Consider the following 23,691-nt stretch of genomic DNA (forward strand, 5'->3'; position numbering starts at 1 on the left):
ATTAAAATACTGTTAACGGTGATAGATATTTTTGATATAAATATCAGGAGGAATAAGAAAAAAGTAATAATATAGAATCCATAAGAATAATTCTATACAATCCATAAATCCATATTTTTAAAGCATTGACTTTCATAGATTACAGGCTGCTACCTGATATGCATTGAGGGAATAGAATTATATCATTGTGAGATCAAAGTGGGTTACAAAAGTAGCCATTTACCTTTTCATTACCACAGATCCCCTTAAGATATCTTTTGTGGATCTGGACCACTAAGACTTAATTTGAGATTTAAAATCCTAAAGTCTATCAAATATTTATTTAATGTTGCTCATCAAGGATCTTCACATTTGGAGAGAAGGAAGAAAAAAAGTAAATGCTTTAACTTGAAGACAAACGATGGGGGAAGTTACATTTCTTGTGAGAACATCATGCCATCCAGGGCTCTGTGACCTCCAGTTTAGAATAAGGACAATTCTAACAGTACTTTTAAACCTTCAAATAATTACTTTACCATAAACATTCAAGTATCTGGAAATGAATATACAGATCTCCTGAGCCATTGTCTTTGAGATATGAGAGGAATACATTTTCCTTCCAGGGAAAGTTTGTTTTGTTGTGTGAAATTAGCCCTAGCATGTTTGCATGCCTTACTTTCAAGATCCATGCAATAAAGTTAATATACCAGCATTACTTACACGTGGAATATCTTTTTCAAAATTATAGAAAATTCATATAGCATTAGAGTCTAGCATTAATTTAGAATTAGAAGATTGTTATCGTTAGATTTTGAATTAATATTGTTATTACATGATTAACCTTCTGAAAAGAGACAAATGAAAAATATTGAATTTTGTAAGATTTTTAAAGTGTTAAGATTGGTGCTCAATTCAGAATCTTGCATATTTGTCATTTCTGCTAAGCAGATCAATTTGGCATTTTGTATAAACTGTCTGGGATGCCTATGGAGAGCAAAGCTCTTTCATAAAATAATTTTAAAACAAACAAAGCTATGAATGCATAGGCATTCTTCATTTTAAAAATAGGTTTTTGTTTGGATTTTGCTCTGTTATTGACTACATGTTTTCTGCTATACCTAAACTAGATGACAATTATATAGAGAGATTGTTTTTAAAAGAATCAAAACAGAAATATAGATGTCATGATGTTTTTCAACAAGAACTGATGCCAGTTTTAAGAACCAGTATAAGTATTGCATTATACTTTCTAATTTATTTATGCCAGTGGAAAATTTATGAAACAACAAGTGGCAGGTCTGACACTTTTCTACAAAAGTATTCCTTAGGTTAAAAGTATAGAAAATAAATGCTGCAAAATTATATCCAACAAGAAGCGGTTTTGTCCAACTATAGCAATTGTAAATTGTGCTACTTTCCTGCTGCTATCCACAGAATGTGGTGGCTAGTAGGGTTCAAAGGTACACAAGCTATGGCCACCCAACCATCATAGGCAAATGTGTTGGTTGGGCGGACACTGTGGTCTTGCAACGTATGGAAAATCCAACAGTTTGTCTGCATATTTTTATGCATTTTCTTATATAGAGAAATAGGATCTTTGTTGGAGAGCAATCAGACTAAACACCCCTACTTTCTTAGCAAAAGCCTGAAATGAAAGAATATGATCCCATGGCAATTGCACTGATGGGAAACCCCTTTGCATTGAAGTCTGTGGTCTGATTTTACAGATATCTGTTGTTGTGCTTTCTAGCAGGTTTCGTTTTAAATACTCTTGTCTCTTAAGCCTGGTCTCCTCCCAAACCACTGCACCAAGCTGGTTGTTTCTTATAGTATAACACTGGTAGAAATGTTGTAGCTTATATTATAGCCATGCAAAAGAACAAATTCTGTCATCAAAGGTCTCAGAAGTTCTTTATGGAAGCTGGATTTTGTCTCCAGTGAGCTCTTTCAGTATAGTTTCTAAAATTAATAAGTATAAAATGCCACCTACTAAAAAGATACCAGATGTTGTATTATATATTTTAAGAACATTAAGCCATATCTCCAAGTTAAACACTGTTCCTAAGATATTAACCCTTAAAACACTTAAAATACATAACATGCATATTACATACTAAAAACAGCATTCCCCATTGAATATCTCTCTGAGCTGGTTAGTTCAGGCCAAAGATGTGTTTAAACAGCAAGGTCTTTGCTAGTGAAAAGGCAGCAGAGGAGGGACAGTTCAAACATCTAAAGAAAGGGAGTTCAGAAGCTGAGGAGTAGCCGCTGAGAAAAGTGTCTCCTATCCTCACCAGTCAAGCCTGTCAGGGTGATTGGATGCAGGAAAAAACCCTCGCCTGAAAATTGTAAGACTTGGTCAAGATCATAGAGAAAAATCCAATCTTTCATGTATTATTTACTACAGTAATACCAATCATTGCAGAAGTATGCTGCTTAATGAAGTGTATTGGGTGAAGATTATTGAACAACAAAAAAAGATAAATGTTTGGGTAAGGGAAAAAATGAACACTCCATCCTGAGTCTCATTTATAGAGTTGCCATAATGGAAACTGAAGACACTTTTTTTTTACTTTAACAGGAGGCATAGTTTGTCATATAAACAGGTAAAAAAGCAACACCTGCTGAAATTCCAACTTTTATACAACCATTTAAAGTATAAGAGCCTTCTCTAATTTTCTGTTTGGTGACCCTAGCACTCATCAATTTTGTTCCTCCATTGCTCCCTTTTCAGGCAATTGAACTTCAAGATGTGTGTGTATGTTTTCAAATGGCAATTTTCCTACCAAGCTTTCAGAAACAGACAAGAATCTCTGTAGATACTCTGCTATTTGATGCAATATCATTTATCTGTGCTAACTAAAGTATTTTTCTCAACAGGTTTCATGGCAACAGGTGATGAAAAGTTAGTACAAGGGAAAATAGGTCAGGACCTCACTTTGCCCTGCCATTATTCTGTGACTAAATATGGGGTCACAACCATGTGTTGGGGGCGAGGAAGTTGTCCTTCATCTTTATGTTCTGACCCAATTATCTGGACTGATACATCTCATAAAATAATCCCTCAATCCAGCCGTTACCATCTGATGGGAGATATTAGACATGGTGATGTGTCCCTGACCATTCTGAATGTCACAGTAAAAGATGCAGGGATGTATTGTTGCCGTGTGGAAATACCAGGCTTGTTCAATGATCTGAAAATCCATGTTCAAACTATGATCAAGAAAGGTGAGCAGAGCACTTCCATTGGACAATTTGTTATACTACACAGGAATTATTATTTATCACCTATTATTATTAAAGCTATTAGAGAAACATGTCCCAATTGTTCTATTTGTTTATTTAAATTTTTCATTTGCTATTCTTGAGCTGTGTTATAAGTATATCTTGATGTTGTTTATTTGATTGTCCATGATTTGATGTGTTTTGATATGTTCTTCTTGGCATTGAATGTTCGCCAATTTTTGTTGTAAATTGCCCTAAGTCCCTTTTGGGAGATAGGGTGGCATAGACATAAAGTTATTATTATTATTATTATTATTATTATTATTATTATTATTATTATATTGTCACAAAAACACAGCATGACACAGATATATATGCTGGATTTCGTATCACAAAATCACAAGTCAAACACTTCCCAAGTGTTTAGGACTGTGTGATGTATTTTATTATTTGTTTTGTAGTGAGGTGCATACTTTTAAAATTTTGAAAACATTTTTAAAAAACTAATTATTTAAATACAACTTCTCAGAACAATATTTAGTACTTTTGTTCGATTGACTAGCAGTTTCACATCTTACCAACTAAAATGCCTTCAAAAATGATTAAATGTATTGGCAGATAATGGCTGTTTTATAGACATTAATTATAATTGCTAAATGATACTTAAAACTATACATGGCCAGCTTTTTAAAGTCCAGCAAGGCAGATTTTTTACTTTACAACGATATTCCTGAGTTCTTCATAAAAGTAGGCCCAATCACTTAATCTCCTTCAATTAAGAACATACATCTTCATAATGAATATGCATCCCTGAATATATATAATTAGAAACAAAACTAGCTGAAAGACTGTTTCTCACTACATGAGCCTGCTATGTTTAAAAATTATTGGAGGAAGGCCTTCTTCTGGTCCTACCACTAATACAGGCCATGTTTGTTGAGGGCTTATGAGAAGACCTTGCTGGCTACATACATACATCGGTAAACACAATTGACATGCAATGGAAGACAGAGATCAGAAGCTATTGAGAGAATCTCATTGCCTTTTGTGAATAGATGTCCTTTTTCATAGATTTATTCCCTCCTCTAGTATCTCAATCAATAGTGAATGTTTTTATTATTTATTGCCATATGATTTTCTGTGGTCAATTGCCTTAAAGTTGGCTTTGGCTTACAAGAGGCCTACAAATTATGCATATCATTAGGCCTTTGCAAACATAGGCCTGTGGCTTTCTTGATTGAGACTATTCATCTGTAATGCAGATTTCCCTTTTTCTTACTGCCTTCTATCTTACCAAGTATTATTCTCTTTTCTAATAAGACATATCTTCTCATGATACATCCAAAATATGTCAGTCTCCACTTAGTCATTCCTTTCTAAAGAAAGTTTAGGCATTATTTACTCCAGAACCCATTCATTTCTCTTTTTTGTCAGTTCATGATATCTGTAAAACTCTCCACCAACACCACATTTTGAAGGAGTTAATTTTCCTCCTCCCAGCTTTCTTCACTATAGAGCTTTCATGGCCATACAGAGAAATAAGAAATACTAGAAAGTGGAAAATCCTGATTTTGATGTTCAGTGATGTCACTTGTCATTATTTGTTGCCATATAATCTTGTGGTGCAATTCCAAAAACCAATAATAAAGATTCCAAAGCAATATTGTTGTTTTGAGGACATACGTCCAAAGTTAATGTTGCAAAGATACACGTAACTGCTATATATATTGTGTGGTATAAATGACTCCCTGCCTCTCTCATTTTTTCTCAGGAAGCTCAGGTCCAACTTCACTAACGATACCAGGTATGTATATAGATTGTCTTCTTCTTACCTGAGGCAGGAGGTATCACTGTTATGATCATGTTTCTGATGCCTAGTTAGAGCCATATCTATTTTTTAAAAAAACAACAAAACGATGTAGTTGTGGTTGTACTCTTATGGGATGGCAATATTTCTCTGCAATATTTGTAATATACTAATAAGAATTTTCACCATCTGTTTAATTCTACTATTAAGTCAGGCAGGATTTATTCTATCTTAAAGAGTTATCAACTGAACCCAACCTATTTGAGGAACAGAAATTCCAACTAGGGCATAACTTTGGGTGTGCCACAAGACAGGCTTTTGTGATGAGTAGTGGCTAAAATGTCTGGATATACAAAAAGCTTGGGAAAGTTAACTTTTTTGGATCACAGCTCTTCATACCATGCTGCAAATACATGTTTGTTATATTGTTTTAACAGCTATTTTGTTTTTATCACCACCATTATATTATTGCTGCTATTACGTTAAAAAAGCTCCTTTTTATCCAATGAGCTCATGGCTCTCTTTTTTCACACTTCCGTCATTTCAGTGGCTTAGTGAATCCTAGTTTTAGTCCAAATTTTAAAGGAGCTTTCCAAGATGCCAAACTTTATTCCCAAAAAAGGTTTAGAACTTTGGATAGGCTTTTAAAGTTCAAACTCTTAGAGTGGCTTCACTGAAGAGAATCAACAAATTTTACTGTTTGCCAACTGAGAAAGAAGGACTGTCCCAAGATCAACCAAATCCATCAGTGATTTATTTTATGGTACTTTTATTCTTCTGTTCAAAAAACATTTTGTGATCAGAACAAAATTTTCCACTGCTTTTTCACAACTTTAATTCCTCCGTAAATAGATTCAGTCTTTCAGTGGTAAAACCATTGTTCTTCTGATACTTATCTTGTCTAATCCTTTCAATCTTATCTTATGGTTGTTTAAAGGGAGTTCTGAAAGAATTTGTAGGAAAGTGCTTTATCTTTCAGTGGATAATAGATATCTACTTTCTCACCATTCTAGGTATCAAGATGTATCTTGTGTTTATCTCCTTAAAACAGTAGTATAGTTTTTCATCATACTTTTGGTATTTTGATGTGTTTTCTCTCATAACTGTTTTATTTTCTGAACTGCTTTCCCATCTCCTTGTAGATTTCAAAATAGCAAGATAGAAATATGTTTTATTAATAACTAAAGTTTGGGTTTTACCATTATTTGTTGTAGTTTCAGATAGTTCATTTGCTTGACATCTAAAAGGTTGTTATAGATCATGAAATACACTTCTCCTTTCACAGAGAAACGAAATCTTTTAAAAGTTTCTATTTTAAAACCAGTGGCACAAGTTGTTCTCAGATGCATGACTAAAGGGGAAGTACTCCACTTTCAAGTCACAAATTCTATCTTAGTGTTTTTATATTTAACTATAAACATTGATTATCAGATTGGACTAAAAAACCCAATAAATCTGCAAAGGTTTTCATGGACTCATGATCATGAATGAAGCCTGTCGTTATGGATAAATGCGAATGAGCCTATTTCTCAGCCTGTCATTATGGATAAAATCTGTCAAGCATGATGAAGGGCAGAAATATGGCCACATCATTTAAATGGATATCAGGCAATCATTTGGCTAGATTTAATGCGTGTGAAAGTCATCTTTGTTCCGGTGGGGATAGCCAAACACTATGTTGTCTTGCTCAGAAGTAAAAGAGCCTTATTGAGTTTAGTGCTAAAAAGACAAACAAATAGGTCCAAGAGCAACTCAATACTGAACCTTCTCTAGAAGCCAAGATGAGTAAACCAAAGCTGTCATGCTTTGGACATATTATGAGAAGCTGTGGCTCACTAGAAAAGATAATACTCGGTAAGGTGGAAGGTAGTAGGAAGAAAAGAGAACTGCATTATAATGAGATAGACTCGATTAAGGAATCGATTACCTTGGGTCTGCAGGACCTAAAGAGGGCTGTTGATGATAGGGGATTTGGATGTCTCTTATTCATAGTCTCACCATAACATTTGGTTCCCGGAGAGCAGATTTAGGTGGAGATTCTGCTGGCTGGTAGAACTGGTAGTAGTGGCAGGAGTGAAATGCTGAAGAAGTAAAAAATATGGGTACTTATGGGGGTGGGGAAGGGAGATGGGGGGAGAAAGCTGCCTTTATCTGCAAAGAAAGCTGATAGTTCTTGAGCAGCATATTTTCCACAATGATTGGCTCTTGAGTTGTCTTTGAAGCTAAAAGTGGTCTGGGAAGAAAATCCCATGAACAGGACAGATTGTTTTCCAAAGCCATATTCTCAAATTCTGGTTAGCTTTCATTCAAAACTCCCTGAATTGTAGAAATTAACTGCTCAGTAGCTAACAGTTTTATATCCTGGTTGTAATGGAAAAATCTTTCTCTGCCTTTTCCCACTTTGCTACCCAGTTCTGAAGGAAAATATTCAGTAAAATAACAGAACAATGAACTAACAAGGTTCTAGTCTTCAGCTTCACTGTAAACATTAAATGGTAACAAATACATGGGTTTAGTACTGTGAAGACTGGCAGATGATAGTAACTCTAAAAGAAAAATAGCACCAAATGATTACAAATACCCTGTTACACCTTCTTAGTTGTGTATAATTGCCCATTTCACATTCAAAAACATTACAGCAATGGGACAAAGGTGATGGATGATTAGGGGGGTAATATTGGGACTGTCATGCTATAGATCCTAGTAACCTCTGAGCCATGAAACACATCAGTTGACTGTAACTCACTCATTCATTTTTAGCCTGATCTACCTCATAAGATTGTTAGAATGAAAGTGAGAACAGGAGAACTATCTTCATTGTGTAGAGTTCATTGGAGAACTTTTATATATACATATAATTAGTAACTGATTTGCATTCCTTTTAATTCAGATGTAAGCAAAGAATATCCCTTCAGATGTTGTTGGCTTGCAGCTCCTATCAACCCTAGCGAGTTCAGTCAATAAACAGGAATGCTGGGACTTTACAAAGTCTAGGGTTACAACATGAAGGGCCCATCCAGACAGGCCCAAAATTTGGGGCCTGTCTGGTTTTTACTGGGGGTGTCCAAAAGATGCCCCTGGTAAAAATGAATTAATTGGGAATAACTTTGGTTAATCCGAATAAATCAAATACTTCATTAAATCCAGACCTTCCTGAAAGGCCCAGGTATAATGGTGTATTGGACCTGTGGGGACTCACTACCAGGTAGTCCCAGTACTACCCAAGGGTGAGAACCCACTTGCCATTCCAAATCTTTCAGGCTTCTGCAGCCCAAAGGTGTGGGATGGCATGGCACCCAACCCCTCCACAGCCCCCAAGACAACCTTAAAACTTGTAAAAAAAAAAACCCTACCTGGCGGCCATTAAAGTCCTTCTTGCGACCTCCTGGCATGAGAAAATGATGTGGCAGGATCATCGAATCATAGAAACATAGAATTGGAAGAGACCTCATGGGCCATCCAGTCCAACCCCCTGCCAAGAAGCCGGAATATTGCATTCAAAGCACCCCTGACAGATGGCCATCCAGCCTCTGTTTAAAAGCTTCCAAAGAAGGAGCCTCCACCACACTCCGGGGCAGAGAGTTCCACTGCTGAATGGCTCTCACAGTCAGGAAGTTCTTCCTGATGTTTAGATGGAATCTCCTTTCTTGTAGTTTGAAACCATTGTTCTATGTCGTAGTCTCCAGGGAAGCAGAAAACAGGCTTGCTCCCTTCTCCCTGTGACTGGGGGAAGGGGGGCAGAAGGGATTTTCCTTCTCTCCCCCTCCCTCTAGCCTCCTAGCACATCATTTCCTTGCGCCAAGAGAATGCAAGGAGGACCCTAATGGGGAGCAGGCAAGGGTGGGTTTTTTGTTTTGTTTTAAGGGTTGTTTTAGGGCGCTTTGGGTGACTGCATGCCATCCTTATTGTTTTTTGGGAGGAATGGGAATCTGCCCAAAAGTGGGTTTCTTAAATCTGCTTTGGCATGGATTTTGACACTGTCTGGAAGCGCCTGAAGTGACAGAGAGCTTTGTCATTGATTTGTCTTGTGTGTTCACATATTATAGTAATAACATTCTAAATATACTGCTTTAGCACTTAGTGGTCCAACTACAATAGACTTCACTAAATCTTACTTTGCTTTAGAACCAACATGGATATCTAGTACAGAACTTCCACCAGACAGTACAGAAGTTCCACCACATGTAAGTATTTAATTGCCTCTTTGCAGATCTGTTAAAATGCCAAATCTATTATTTTCAGTTTACCATATCTGTATCTGTTTCTTCTGCTGACTTTCCCACATTGAATTTCAGACTGCAATATGTACTAGGCAAGACAAAGCCTTCTGGGACATCTACATTGTTAATGCAGCTTGACACCACTTTAACTGCCATAGCTCTATGGAAGGGAACCTGGGAATTGTAGTTTGGTGCATCATAGCACCCTTTGGCAGAGATGGCTGAAGACCTTGTGAAACTACAACTTGCACGATCCCAGCATTCAATTTTGATGTTTAAAATTTGGTGTCAAACTGCATTCATTCTGCATTGCAGATATATCCTTATGCACATCGTTGGCTCTCTGAAGCATTATAATAATTGTTGTACTCATCATGTTTTTTGCTGTTACTATGATTCAAGCTCATCCGATTGCATATATGGGTTAAAAATATTCAGGACTATTACCTCCAGTGGATGAGCCCATCTCATCCAGATAATGCAGTTCAAATTAGGCTGTCACCCTATTCAAACAAGACAAAATGAAGCATGAGAAAGATTAAACTGATTGGTTCATTTATTCTGCTTCTGCTAGTCATGAGATATATCAGGAAGAGTCTGTACAAAAGATGAATTAATTTCTTCCTCAAATCACGAAAAATGTGTTCAACACACTTTCTGATTTCTCTGGACTCATTATCAGGACTGTGAATTCTATGACTAACCCTTTGCTTTCCTAGCATAAGCCCCAAAGCATATATAAAGTTATTCAGACACAATGCTAAACTACACCATAGTATTATGAGCATAAGACTTGGGCTGTCATCATCCCATTCCTCCTTCATCATCTCCCCACCCCAAGTAATTTACTTAAGAGTAAATTACACACTTATATTTTCCCAGAATCCAGTTTCCATTAAAACATGAGGGCACTTGTTAAATTTTCTTATAAGCAACATATACCTGGAATAAACTCAATAGTTATGGCACTTGAATTCACTTTAACTACCATGGCAACATCCTATGGAATCCTGGAATTGTAAAGCACTATTAGAGAGTGCCTTTAGATCCTCAGGCTAGATCCACACAGCCATATAATCCAATATCTGGTCCCAGATTATCTGCTTTGAACTGGATTATATGAATCTACAATCCCATTCAAAACAGATAATCTTGTATCAGAAACTTGATTATATGGCAGTGTAGATGGAGCCTCAGGATTCAGCCATGCAGCTAAAGTGGAATCATAGTATTATAACCGTGCATTGTTAAAGGGTCCATACTCTTCCATACTCTTCTACTCATACAGCTTCAGCTGCAGTCTCCATTTTGACGGTCTTCTTTCTGCTGGTCTACTTTATGCGTATGTCAACATTTTGATGGTGGGATGGACACAGCATTCCATTGTAACCTGAACACCTATCATGTATGGAGCATAATGTATGAGTAGATTATAGTGGCACAAGTGAGGCTGGCGGGGACGAGGAGCAGGGCCTTCTCAGTGGTGGCCCCCCACCTGTGGAACTCACTCCCCGGGGAGATCAGATCGACGACTTCCCTTCTAGCGTTTAGGAAAAAACTAAAGACCTGGATGTGGGACCAAGCTTTTGGCCGTGCTGACAACTGATTAAAGGATCTATCGATAGACAAGGACAATGGAATGGAATGGATATATTGACTCTGATATATGGACTCTGACATGAGATAGTTTTTATGATTTTAATAGGTATTGATGTTTCATTTTAATTGTTGAACTGTTATATTTTGTATTGTTTGTTGTGTGATTTGGGCATCTAATTGTGCCTCCTTTGTAAGCCGCCCTGAGTCCCTCCCGGGGTGAGAAGGGCGGGGTATAAGTAGATGAAATAAATAAATAAATAAATAAATAAATATAACCTGCCTGAAAACCATGATTAATATTCAAGCTTGATCATATTTTGTGGGAAAGTTTGTGTTAGGTGATGGTAACCTAGGGAGCTATCTAAACTCCCTTAAAAATGACATCACATTCTGCCTCATCACATTAAGGTTTTAATGTTGACAGCCCCGGTATTCTGAAGGAAACAGAATTCTGGGAAATGTAGTTTGGGAAGCTGAAAAACCTCTGTGGCAGAGAATTCAAAAGGCTCTGCCCTAAACTACATTTCCCAGAATTTGGCTTACTTCAGAATACTTGGGATGTCTGTGTTAAAGCCTCAACACAATGAAGCATCTCCAAATGGCTCCTACTTCTGGTTTTCCACTGGGCTTAACTGGAAATAAAGAAATCAAATTAATATTACTGGATTTGGGCCTTACATGGATTAATTCAGTTCCCCAATAGGATGAAAAAGGTGCAAAAGACACTGGAGGAAGGAAGAATGGGAATATTAGTACTCCTTGATCAGTAGGGTTAGTTTCCCCATGCTGATACAAAAACTTTTGGTGCCTGAGGCAAAGGGCAAATAGTACTACCTCTCTTCTGCAATAACCCAGGTTCAGGTTTGAAACCTGACAACACTGACAACTGAATCTTATTTCAGCACTGGCAATGACGTAGCTCCATGCATAGCTATGTTCCATACCCTTCAACCTCTCACAGAAGAAAATTGCAACTTGGTTAGCCAAGCTGTATTGGAGAATGGTCAAGATAGCAAATTGTATTAATGAGGAAAATACTCAAGCTAGGAGAGGTGTGGCAGCAGTTTGCTTTTTTACTACTTTAGCTCTTCAGCTGAGTATTCAGATGAAGGCAGAAAGTAGTAGGATGTCACAGAAGCTGAGGCATTTTTGAAGTAGTTGAAAAAAATGGGATGACAGAGGATTAATTGAGAAGAATTCTGCCAGATTAGTAAAGTTGGAAATTATGTTATGCATCCCATGTCATCATATGTGTTTGGGTAGGGCTAGCAGAGTGGATTCCGGGATTACTTCTCCTTGGGCCATAATAAAACTAACTCTGGGCTTGAAAGTATTTGAAAAGTGGTTTTACATAGTTTTAAGTGTGAATTAACATTTTTACATTTTACTGCTCTGAGGGTTCATTTAAAAAGCTATTAATTCCATTTTGAATTAACTTCAGTTGAATGGGTTTTTCAAAACACAATCTCTAAAAAGAAGAGGCAAATGTTTACATTAGTGTTTATATAATTGCTTCTCCAATATTTCTACTCAATGCTTTTTCAGAATGTTTCTTTATATTTCTTCACACTGATGAAAGAGCAAAGGAAGAAAGAACCTGCTTGGACAGGCTTATATGTTGGCATTGGAGTTTGTTCAGTGTTACTAATCATTGTAACTTTGTTGCTACTAAAGTGTAAGTATGGATTTTCAAAACCTTTCTCTCTGCATTTTTCAACCTTGGAAAAGGTACAAGAGAACCTCTCATGGCAGACATAGGGCCCTTCTATACTGCCATATAATCCAGAACATCAAAGCAGATGATCCACATTATCTGCTTTGAACTGGATTATCTGAGTCTACACTTACATATAATCCAGTCCAAAGCAGATAATCTGGATTTTATACAGTTGTCTAGAAGGAACCATAGTTGCCAGAGTTTGATGTTGGGTTGTGTGTGATTATATTCATTTTAGGTGGAATTCCATCCATAAATCAAAGTGTAGCCTCTTTATGGCAATACACAAAATTGCCTTCAAGCAATGCCCAGGGTTGGCTAGTGACTTCATGTGGAATTTTCTCCAGGTTTCTTTCCGATTTTTGAAGCAGTAGCCCAAGGTTTTGAATCTATTCTAGAACTAGGCTTCAGTATTTTGAATAACTCCTTTAAAGTTGAGATTGAAACTACAGTGGACTCACCAGCCTATCCACTGTACTTGGCCCTGCCCATTTGGCTCATTTTTTAATTTATGTTATATTCTGTGTTTATTTTGTATTATTTCCTTTTGATATATTTTCTTGTATTTTAATTTGATGTACTATTATATGATTGTATGTTGTATTCTTTTTGCCTTGTTGTAACTGTTGGGCTTGGCCTCATTTTAGCCTCCCTGGCTCACCTTGGGGAGATGGTGGTGGGGTATAAATAAAGTTTTATTATTATTATTATTATTATTATTATTATTATTTATTTATTTATTTATTATGCCACATAGAAGCTAATGTTACCATCTCTATTTATTAAGGCTTGTTAACATGCATCAAAATGGGTAAAAAAACAAGAGCCTTCAATTGGCTGCCTTATATTTTCTGTGTGATTTTAAATTGCTGTTATTTTTACTATCATGCAGGGTATTTACTCAAAAAGCAGAAGATGACTAATTCTGTAAGGTAATTATGACCCACTATTTATTTGTTTTAGCTTGGCTTTTAAGACTCATGGAGACAACAACCATTTTCTTCCATTAGTTTCAAACATACCACTTGATTCCTTTATGCTAAAACATGCTAACAAGACTGTAAATATTTCTGCATATAACAAGGAATGACATATGAATATTAGCATGCAAAAAGAGTAGGAAAATAATAATAATAACAACAACAACAACAACAACTTTATTGGCAGTCCGCCCTATCTCCCTGAGTGGTACTCAGGGCGGTTTCCAACATGTATGGTAAACATTCAATGCCAAAGGAAAAACATTCAAACAAATTACATGAAGACAATCATATTAAACAATATAAAAGCAATCTAACTCTTAATAACAGACAAAGTAGCTGATTATAAGAACTTAAATAATGTATGCATATATAACAATTAATATAAATTCAACACTAAAAAAGAACAACTAAAATGATAGCTAAAACTTTATAAAAGGTGACATGTTGTGCCACAACTGAGTTTACTAGTGACATGCTAAATCATGGGCAATGCTTACATATCATGCAAACAAAAACATTCATAGATAAGTCAGTGCATTACTGTTAATGAAAGTATCTCATTCAAATTCATGCATTTGTTCCTACTTTATTTTTACAGTCAGATGGCCTTTTCAAACTCTGGAGGCATGCAGCAGGTTCTGGAAGCTGGTGTCCATGCACTGGAAAACGTTTATGATTTCAACTGAATGACTGACATATATTGTTGACTTTATCTCATATGAACAACTAAAAGAATGGAGTCATTGCACAGAAGAAGAGCAATTATAAAAGAAAAATCAATAGACATGAAGCATGAAGAGTGTTGGTTGGACAGAAAAGCATGATACATCAGTCCACATTAAGAGACAGTATGACTATAGTTATATTTTGGTGTAAATTGTTCTCTAGTAGAGAATTAAGAAAAGCAAACTAGAAATATGTAAACACAAACTTTATGCCATTTTTTCTTCTGACTAAAGATTCCAGAGTTATTGCTTGTTTCTTTTATAGAAAGATAAAGATATAAAATATCAACTCTTTTCTTGCTTCATGAAGTTCTCTTGCAAGAGAAAAAAAATAGGATTATCGGAGGGAACAAAACACTTTATGGGTCTTTCTGTGGCCTAGTGAGCCAGTGTTCTGATTTCTATAACCACATAGTCAACTCCTTTGTTTTGCATCCTTTCTCTCTCTCAAGAATTTTAATTGGAAATCAAGGGGTGTCAATGTAGCCCACAAACTTTGATATGGTGTAGATAAAGCACAGCATACCAATAGACCTGAGTTCAAGACACAGTTACACATCTAGAATTTTGTATGAGAGATTCTTAGCACAAAAGCTCTCTGAAGGTTGGGACAAGATATGTTAACCGGGCACTGACTACACAAGCCAGCAGTATTTACTGATTTGAGTGTTGAACTACAGTTGTGGAGACCAGGACTCGAATGGCCATGGAAACCCATTGGATAACACTCTCTTAGGCTGGTTCTACACTGCCATATAACATAGTTTGAACTGTATTATATGGTCAGTGTAGAATCAAACAATGCAGTTCAACACAATTCACGCTGCATTATATGACTTTACAATGACCATGATAGAACCTTATGTGTTTTATATGAGCAATGAAGTTTTTATGTGTTGTCGAAGGCTTTCATGGCCAGAATCACTGAGTTGCTGTGGGTTTTCCAGGCTATAATGAAGTTTTGTTTTGACTATCTGCATATACATTTGCCTTAGTCTATGAAAGCACGTGTTACCAACTTCTTTCAGTTAGTTTCAAATGTGCTACAGTATCCTTTTGTTCTGGATATAGTTTACAATGCAGTATGTTCTAAAAAAAATAAAAGTTTGATTTTTTTCACCCACCTTTGATTGGGAAAGTTTTAAATAAATAAACTTTATTGGCCATCTGAAGTCTATCCTGATGATAATTGTTGTATAATTGATCTGTATTTTGATTTATTAGAAAATAAGCAGGGTAATATGCTTTGTAAACCATCTTTTAAATGTTTTTATGTCAAAATATAATTCATGGGATTTTTAAAAAGAGAGGGGAATGTAGCATGGAGAGCATTCAAGTAAACAGTTTAAGGTAAGACTCTAAATTAGGGTTTGGGCAAAGGTAGATTGAGACTTACCAGTAGATTTCTGGATGTTTTGCAGTTGATTGGTATGAGTTTCTGTCCTTCCTTTGTTCATCAATACTGCAATAACACCTAAAATAGCATTCAGGAAAAAGACAGTTTTGGGGAATCAGCAGTATATGTAACTATATGCCTTTTGTACATTGTTCTGGCAGGTAGGATATTGAGTTTTTCTGCTCTGCACATTTTTCAAAAGTTCCCCTTTGAGTTCTGGGATGAACAGTGATCCAACTTTACTTTGCACATAGCTCACTAGAGGGCACTAAAGGCACTCCTTATAATTATTGCTTTGAAGTTTACATTCCACATACATTTCATTTCATTTTATTGGAGTGGAGGAGTTTTCTGGTTTTACTATTTTGAATTGTTCCAATTGAAAGCAACTTTCCACAATACTATACAAATGAAATTGCACCCCAAAACCAAACCAGAAGCTTTAGCTGGGGTTTGCCATTCCTTTGGATGTTTGTTACTAACAGCTTTATTTGGGGCAAAGATACTATAAATGGATAATTTGGGTAACAAGAGTACAAAAGAGTGTATGAAGAATTACAGCAGTTACATCACTACTCTTTCCTCTCTCCCACACAGCAGTTCATTAAATTAGGAGGAAAAATGAGGAATATGTCAGATTGGAAGTTTTGGCATTTCTGCACCACTCCACTTGTTCCAAGAGAAAAGGAGAGAACTATATTGCTTGAGAAGCTAGTTAAGAAAGGAGTGGGTGGGAGCTGACACATGTGACAATTCTGTATGGCATATGTTTGGTTTCACTATCACAATGTACACCTCTATCCCCAAAATATTCCGTTCTGACAAATTTCTAGAAAGCTGTGCAATGTGTTTTTGAGCTTCACCAGGCATTCATATTTTAATATATGTCTCTCTTCCCTTGGTAAGAAGAGTGAATGAATCTCAAGATAATTGTGCAAACTTTCAGCTCAAGTTTCTAGCATTGCAGTAACCTCAGTTTTAGACCCTTTCCCATTGCATCATTATAGCACCATGATTCCACTTCAACTATCAGGGCTACAGTCTATGGAGGTCTCAGGAGAGCAGGTTAGGAAGTCACTGGTTGTGAATTATAAACACTGCTCCAGAAGGTGAAAATCCCAGGATTCTATAGGATGACAGTTAAATTTAAATTGTATTGTAATGTAAAAAGGGCCCAGGTTTCAAGAAACACACAAGAACAGTATTTGCTGGTGTACACTTACATGAAACATCACCAGTGTGATGTCATATAATGTCCCATTGTGAAACTTTGTAAGTGTGATTTTTTTAAAAAAATGCTGTTAACAGACTGAAAAAAAGTTTCTAACCACGCAGAAGCACAAATAGCAGCAGCTGCGAGGAAGAAATGGGGAGTGATCAACCTTATTCAATACATTATTCAATTCTTTTCCTGCCTTGCCCAGTGAAATGGAAAATAAAAGAAATATTTTTCACCCAACCCTCATTCCTCTATGAAGAAAATAAAGTTATCAATTTTTAAAAGCCTTCACAATTCATTTCTTTCATTTTCCAATTTACATCTTTTTTTTTCTTTTTTTGGCCTCAGTAAACCCATAGCTGACAATGTGATGATATACATTTTGTCTCAGATTGCTGAGGAAAAAGAAACTATCTTGAGGCAAAAACAACAGAGACAGCGCTGGAGAGGATGATGGGCTTTTGTGTTAGTTTATGGAGCTGTAGAAGTCTTTTTTTGAATGGGCAAGGACAGCATAAAAGATTTTATTCAGTTGAATAAAGATATTTCAGGCTTAGCTCTGGCAGAAGTAATATATTCCGGCAATGCATTAAGCAATATAAAATAAAATAAAAATTAAACTCTATAAAACGCTGGGTTCATCTTATCCCTCTCACCTCAAAGGCAATACAAGTATTATGACTTGATATGAGGAACAATCATATGATATGAGAACCCTCTCTTGGTCCCACCACCTGCTCAAGCACGCTTATGGGAACACAGGAGAGGGCCTTTTCGACGGCTGCTCCCAGGCTGTGGAACTCCCTCCTAAGAGGGACCAGGATGGCCCTATCCCTGCTTCCTTCTGCAAGCAGGTCAAGACCTTTTTATGTCTATATGCATTTGGGAAAAGGTTAAGGGGTGGGCTTTAGGGAGGTTGACTGGGATTGGAGGAAATATGAGTTTTAAATGCCATTTTAGTGTATTTACTGTATTTTAATTGTGTTATTACCACACTGTTATTTCATTTTTTTAACTTTTATATTGTATCTTTTAAACTTGTTTAGTGGAGCCTCCAGTGGTGCAATGGGTTAAGCCCTTTTGCTGACAGGACTGATGACTGACAGGTTGCAGGTTTGAATTCAGGGAGAGCGTGGATGACAGCTCTGGCTCCCCATGTGGGGACATGAAAGAAGCCTCCAATAAGGATGGTAAAAACATCAAAACATCCGGGCATCCCCTGGGCACCATCCTTGCAGCTAATTTTCTCACACCAGAAGCGACTTCAGTCTTAAGTCGCTCCTGACACACACACACATACACACAGAAAAATTGTTTAGTGTGGAGTGTTTGCCACCTTGAGTCCCCATGGGAAGAAAGTGTGGTATAAATAATAATAATAATAATAATAATAATAATAATAATAATAATGACATCAGTATGGAGTTTGGCCTAGACAAATGTGCCACAGTGGCATTAAAGAAAGGGAACTCACAGCGAGGACATAGAGATGCCAAACGGACAAACCATAAGATGCAATCAGCCAGAAGCCTATAAATATCTGGGCATAATACAGTTGGACAATATCAAGCATGGGCATGTGAAAAATATGGTCAGCAAAGAATATATCCAAAGAGTCAGAATTGTTTTGAAGAGCAAATTAAATGGCGGAAATACGATCAAGGATATCAACACCTGGGCCATCCCCGACATTAGATACATTGCTGGAATTGTGAACTGGACACAAGCAGAGCTGGATGATCTGGAGAGAGAAACAAGAAAACTGTTAACAATCCACTACTCATTACACCCACCTAGTGATGTCGACAGACTTTACTTGCCCAAAATATCAGGAGGCAGAGGGCTTCTGCAAGTGAAAAAAACAGTAGAAGAAGACAAACATGCACTGGCAGATTATGAGAAAGGCAGTCAAGAACCAGCATCGAGGGAAGTCAATAGTAATAAACTGCTTAAAGAGCAAAAGACAAAGACTGAATACTGTAAAAACACAATCCAGAGCAGAAGAGAAAACTGGTGAAAGAAGGCTCTCCATGGACAGTTCCTGGAAAAATTGAGAGCCAAATTGACAAAGAAAAAACATGGATGTGGCTCACAAATGGAACTTTGAAAAAGGAGAAGGAGGGCCTGATTCTGGTAGTCCAAGAACAAGCCATTAGAACCAATGCCATCAAAGCCAGAACTGAAAAGTTACAAAAAATGAACACGTCAAACTACTCTGGGATTTCCGAATTCAGACTGACAGAGTTTTGGAGCACAATACCCCTGACCTCACAATCGTGTTAAAAAAAAAGTATGGATCATCGATGTTGCAATCCCAGATGACAGCAGGATTAAAGAGAAACAACTGGAAAAGCTGACACAATATGAGGATTTAAAGATCGAACTGCAAAGACTCTAGCACAAGCCAGTCAAGGTGGTCCCAGTGGTGATTGGCACACTGGTGCAGTGCCTAAAGACCTTGGCCTGCACTTAAACACAATCGGTGCTGACAAAATTACCATCTGCCAGCTGCAGAAGGCCACCTTACTGCACGCATTATTCACCAATGCATCACACTGTCCTAAACACTTGGGAAGTGTCCGACGTGTGATCCAATACAACAGCCAGCAGAGTGATCTTGTCTGCTGTGGACTCATCTTGTTGTGTTTCTAATAATAATAATAATAATAATAATAATAATAATAATAATAATATTTTAAGGATGGATGGGAATTATCGTTGAATTCTCGATTTTTTTTGGAAACAGAAGACCACTGAATGCCATATTTAGATGATCCCCGCTTCCCCCATTCCTCTGGTGAAATGAGATCCCAAGATGAGGACATGAGAGAAGGCCTTTTTGGCAGGTACTTGCAAGCTGTGGATGTCCCTCACATACAAGGAAGGTGAAGCTTCTGTTCCCATTGTTATTCCTTCCACCTAAGGTAAAGATGGTATTATTTAGATATAATTTTGACCATGGCATGGCTGCTTTGGAGGTGTTGCACTCCTCCCATTTCTTGCTTTGTTTTAAAACTGTTAATTTGCTCCATAATTTAATTTGATAGCTTATTTGGTTATTTTTTGGACTGTTCTTTTAATTTTTGTTTGGTAGCTGTGATTTTTTTGTAACCATATTGTAATCTCCTTTGTGTCCTAGGCAGGAACAATGTCAGGATATTAAATAAGTAAATAAACAAACAAATAGACAAATGTTACTCACCCAGAGTCATCCCACTATATACTGGTCATCAACTTTTGTAATGGTTAGGCACATAAAAATGGGGAAAACATGAATTAAAACACTTATCTAGGTCTAGAAGTTGACTACAGAATCATGCTAGATGACTTTTAGAGAGAACATATTAACCAAATCTGCAAAAATGACACCCGCAAAAATGTAGGGCTGGCTGTATTTTATTCTAATTGAAGAATGTAAATAACTTGCAACTCCAGTTTCTGTAAACTAAATGACTGCCATTTCTTCTCAAACTGAAATAAGCATTCTGGATAAGGCAGTCCTGCCAAGATATTACTACTCTGGTGTTCTCAACAGAAATCTAGAGCAGGCTTTAACTACCTTTCATAAGTTGTTGTCTTCCCTGTATAAAAGGGGCTATCAACTTGTGGCCTTCTGGGTGTTATTGAGATGCACCTTCCGTCATCCTTTATGATTGGCTATGCTGGCCAGGACTAATGGATTTTCAGTCCGGAAACATCTAAAGGATTCTCACATATTTTAAGTAAACTACTCTAATTGTCAACACATCCTTTGTCATTAGCTGAACTAACAACATCAGGTTGAATGTACCTTAAATAAGAAGTCAGAAAGTCATCAGTACAATAAAAATGTCATTTCCTTTCTTTTTGTCTCTTTATATCTCAAGAGGTTAAGCTCTTGATCTCTTGCATCACATCTGCTTGACCCTTAGAAGCACATTGTCATGGGGGTTAAGGTACATTAACCCAAAACAGAGAACTGAAGAAAAGGCAAGGCTCACTCAGCAGTTCCATACTGAATAAGACTCAAGGAGTGCTCATTTAAAGAATACTCCTCAAGTTTGTGAATTGTAAGCATTACAAGATGCATATGCTACTGTTTCATTGGGTCATGCTTCAAACTTGTATAGGTGAGTAGCTATTTTTCATTTTTGAAGAAAAACTTGAATATCAGGATAGATGTTCTTATTTAACATGCAATAATACATGCTATGTAACCAACAATACATCATTTTAATAAGATCCTTTTAAAATGAAAATAATATACTAATAAAAGTAAATTCTTGAAATTCTGTGTTATATTTTTCAGGGAATTTCAAAAATGTTTCTGTTCATGTTGTGGAGATTTGCTATATTATGTGTTTTAAAATTTCACTATCAGCTATGATATGCTGATAGAAAGCATATGATTAAGCTGAATGTTTTTTTTAAAAAAAAACCCTATTTCATTACACAAGTGTTTCAACAAATAGTTAGGTACCTGAGGATGCATCTACATTTTAACATTTAATTACATTGTATAATTAATGTAGTTTGACACCAATGTGATAGAATCCTGAGTATTGTAGTTTAGCAACACACCAGCACACTTGGCAGAGGAGGATGAAAACCTTGTAAAATTACAATTCTCATGATTCCATAGCATTGGGCCATGTCAGTAAAAGTGGTATCAAACTACATTAATTCTAAAATGTGCTCTGAGAGAATCTAATCTGTCACAATGCTGATTAACTAGTAGTAAAAATAGGAAAAATTATTTTATTGCCACACAGTCTCATAGCCTTCATGGTTGAAAACAAGGACACATGTGAAAACACAAAATCACAGTATGGTCAAGATCATAAAGATTTTAAAGTATTTTAAAAAGTAGAGCTAATCATGCATTTTCCCTTCTGTCGTTCTTTTGATTGCAATTGTCACAGAAACAAATCTTCAATGAATGACTTTGAGATATAATCATAACACAGAAAATAGAATTCTTAGCAGTGGCATAATGCATTTTACCACAATAATGTGCTGGTTACTAATTTCTTAGGCTACATCCCACAAAGCAAATGCTTGTTGATGATATTGAGCTCTGAAATGATGGACCAATGACCTTGCTTTCCATTCCATTACCTGCTGCTTTGACACCCGTAGCCATCCAAATAATTATTTTGCCTTTATAGTAATGAGAACATTAGTGAAATTGTACATCTCAAGGGCCAAGGGCAAAAGCAATAAAAAGATGGGACTATCATCCCAGTAACATATCCTACAACAAAAAAAATGCAATTCCTACTGTTACTTGGGGAATGTTGCATGAAAATTATGTGGCCCCATTTGGGGGAGTGTTTGCATATTACCTGCGAATCCTGACAAGAAGAAATGACTTTCACAGGACTCCAAAGAATAGCTGTTCGGCAGAATCAAGACCAGAACATTTAATGCCTGTAGCCCTCTTTGGGATCACTAAGTTGAACAGAAAACTAGAATCTCAGAGATTCATTTTGCAGGTTCAGCAACATCCGTAGGAACAGAGGCAACCTGTGTAATTTGAGCCACCACAGGCATGGCATACTGACCCTCATGCCCTCCACTCAGAAAAATATTAGAAGTTACTTCATACAGAGAATAAGAAAGACATGGATTACAAATAGTTGAACTCAAGGGGAAGGGAAGGTAGCAAGAGAATGGAAGCAACAGAATGTTGCAAATCCTTGATTTCTTTGATCCTGTTGAAAGCAGTGGATTGAAGAAGGAAAACTGTTCCACCCCATTTTACTTTCTCTTTATTAGAGGGACTTTAGTAAAAATCTAAGTATCAAAGAGTGAGCATTACAAAAGGAGTTCTGGCTTCCTCCCAGAAGAGAGGATCCCTTAGGGCACTTTGAGACAGAGCTAAAAGCTGTGCGGAAATGGGTTAAAATTGCCTGCTTCCATGTGGGTTCTAGTCCCCACCCCCAACCCAAACCCCAGGCTTCCCCTGGGGGGATGGTGGCTACATCGGAATGGCATGAAGCCACTCCAACCCCCGATTTCACCCAAAAACTTACCCAAAGGGGGCTGGCAGCCATAGAGCCTGTCTGTAACATCCTCCTGGCTGGAGGAAATAGTGACTCAGGATGGAATGCAATACTATAAGTCAATCGTCACAGGTCTAATATCCCATCAGACCTGGATCTTTCATTAAGGTCCAGATCTGATGAGGTATTTAATTAATGCAGACTAAAGTGGGAAACCCCAGTTTACTCCACATTAATTCGCTTTTACCAGAGGTGTCCTTTGGATGCTGATCAGAGTGGAAACTGATCAGAGTGGAAACTGATCAGAGTGGATGGACTCCAGGAGTGACATTATAGTTTTCAGATCTATAGTACAGAGGGACTCATTACAATGGCTAGTCAAGCACTAAGTTACATCCAAACCATTTATTGTGCCAGTGAAAATGGCTTTAATTGGAGTCCCATTCACTACATTATCACCAGTAGGGATGATTTTTGCTGACTCCCTTCTTCTTCTCACTGGCATTTTACTTGCTATTCTCTTCATTGCCCTACTGAATAGGGAGAGAGATTTGGCAAACTGGGTCTTACACCAATGGATCCCAAACTTTTTTGTTCATAGAACTCTTCAGCTAGCACTTAGTTTTCCATAAAACCTTAACTTTATTTCTGTGTTTTTACTAAGCATTGTGAACCCACAGAAGTTTTTCCTTCTTTGTTCTACTCCTATTGCTTGAGTGTTTTGTATAATGTAGTAAGTTTGGAAATAAAGAGAATGTTTTAAAACTATAACCACAAAACTTTGTTTTGGCACAAGGAACTATTGGATATAACAATAAATATTTACTTTAGTACAAG

General features: G+C 36.8%; 1 protein-coding gene across 1 annotated transcript in view; it reads left to right on the plus strand.

The window, feature by feature from the left end:
• Positions 1–23,691, plus strand: part of LOC132765589 (T-cell immunoglobulin and mucin domain-containing protein 4-like) — a 42,302-nt gene that overhangs the window by 383 nt on the left and 18,228 nt on the right. Inside the window, exons 2-9 of the mRNA XM_067464799.1 lie at positions 2,860–3,207; positions 4,976–5,008; positions 9,137–9,195; positions 12,376–12,505; positions 13,440–13,479; positions 14,129–14,210; positions 17,614–17,762; positions 20,897–20,979. Of these exons, the coding sequence (XP_067320900.1) occupies positions 2,860–3,207; positions 4,976–5,008; positions 9,137–9,195; positions 12,376–12,505; positions 13,440–13,479; positions 14,129–14,210; positions 17,614–17,762; positions 20,897–20,979 (924 nt within the window). The remainder of the gene's footprint in view (positions 1–2,859; positions 3,208–4,975; positions 5,009–9,136; positions 9,196–12,375; positions 12,506–13,439; positions 13,480–14,128; positions 14,211–17,613; positions 17,763–20,896; positions 20,980–23,691) is intronic.

This window comes from Anolis sagrei, chromosome 2, assembly GCF_037176765.1.
Source record: "Anolis sagrei isolate rAnoSag1 chromosome 2, rAnoSag1.mat, whole genome shotgun sequence".
In the NCBI taxonomy this organism is placed as follows: domain Eukaryota; kingdom Metazoa; phylum Chordata; class Lepidosauria; order Squamata; family Dactyloidae; genus Anolis; species Anolis sagrei.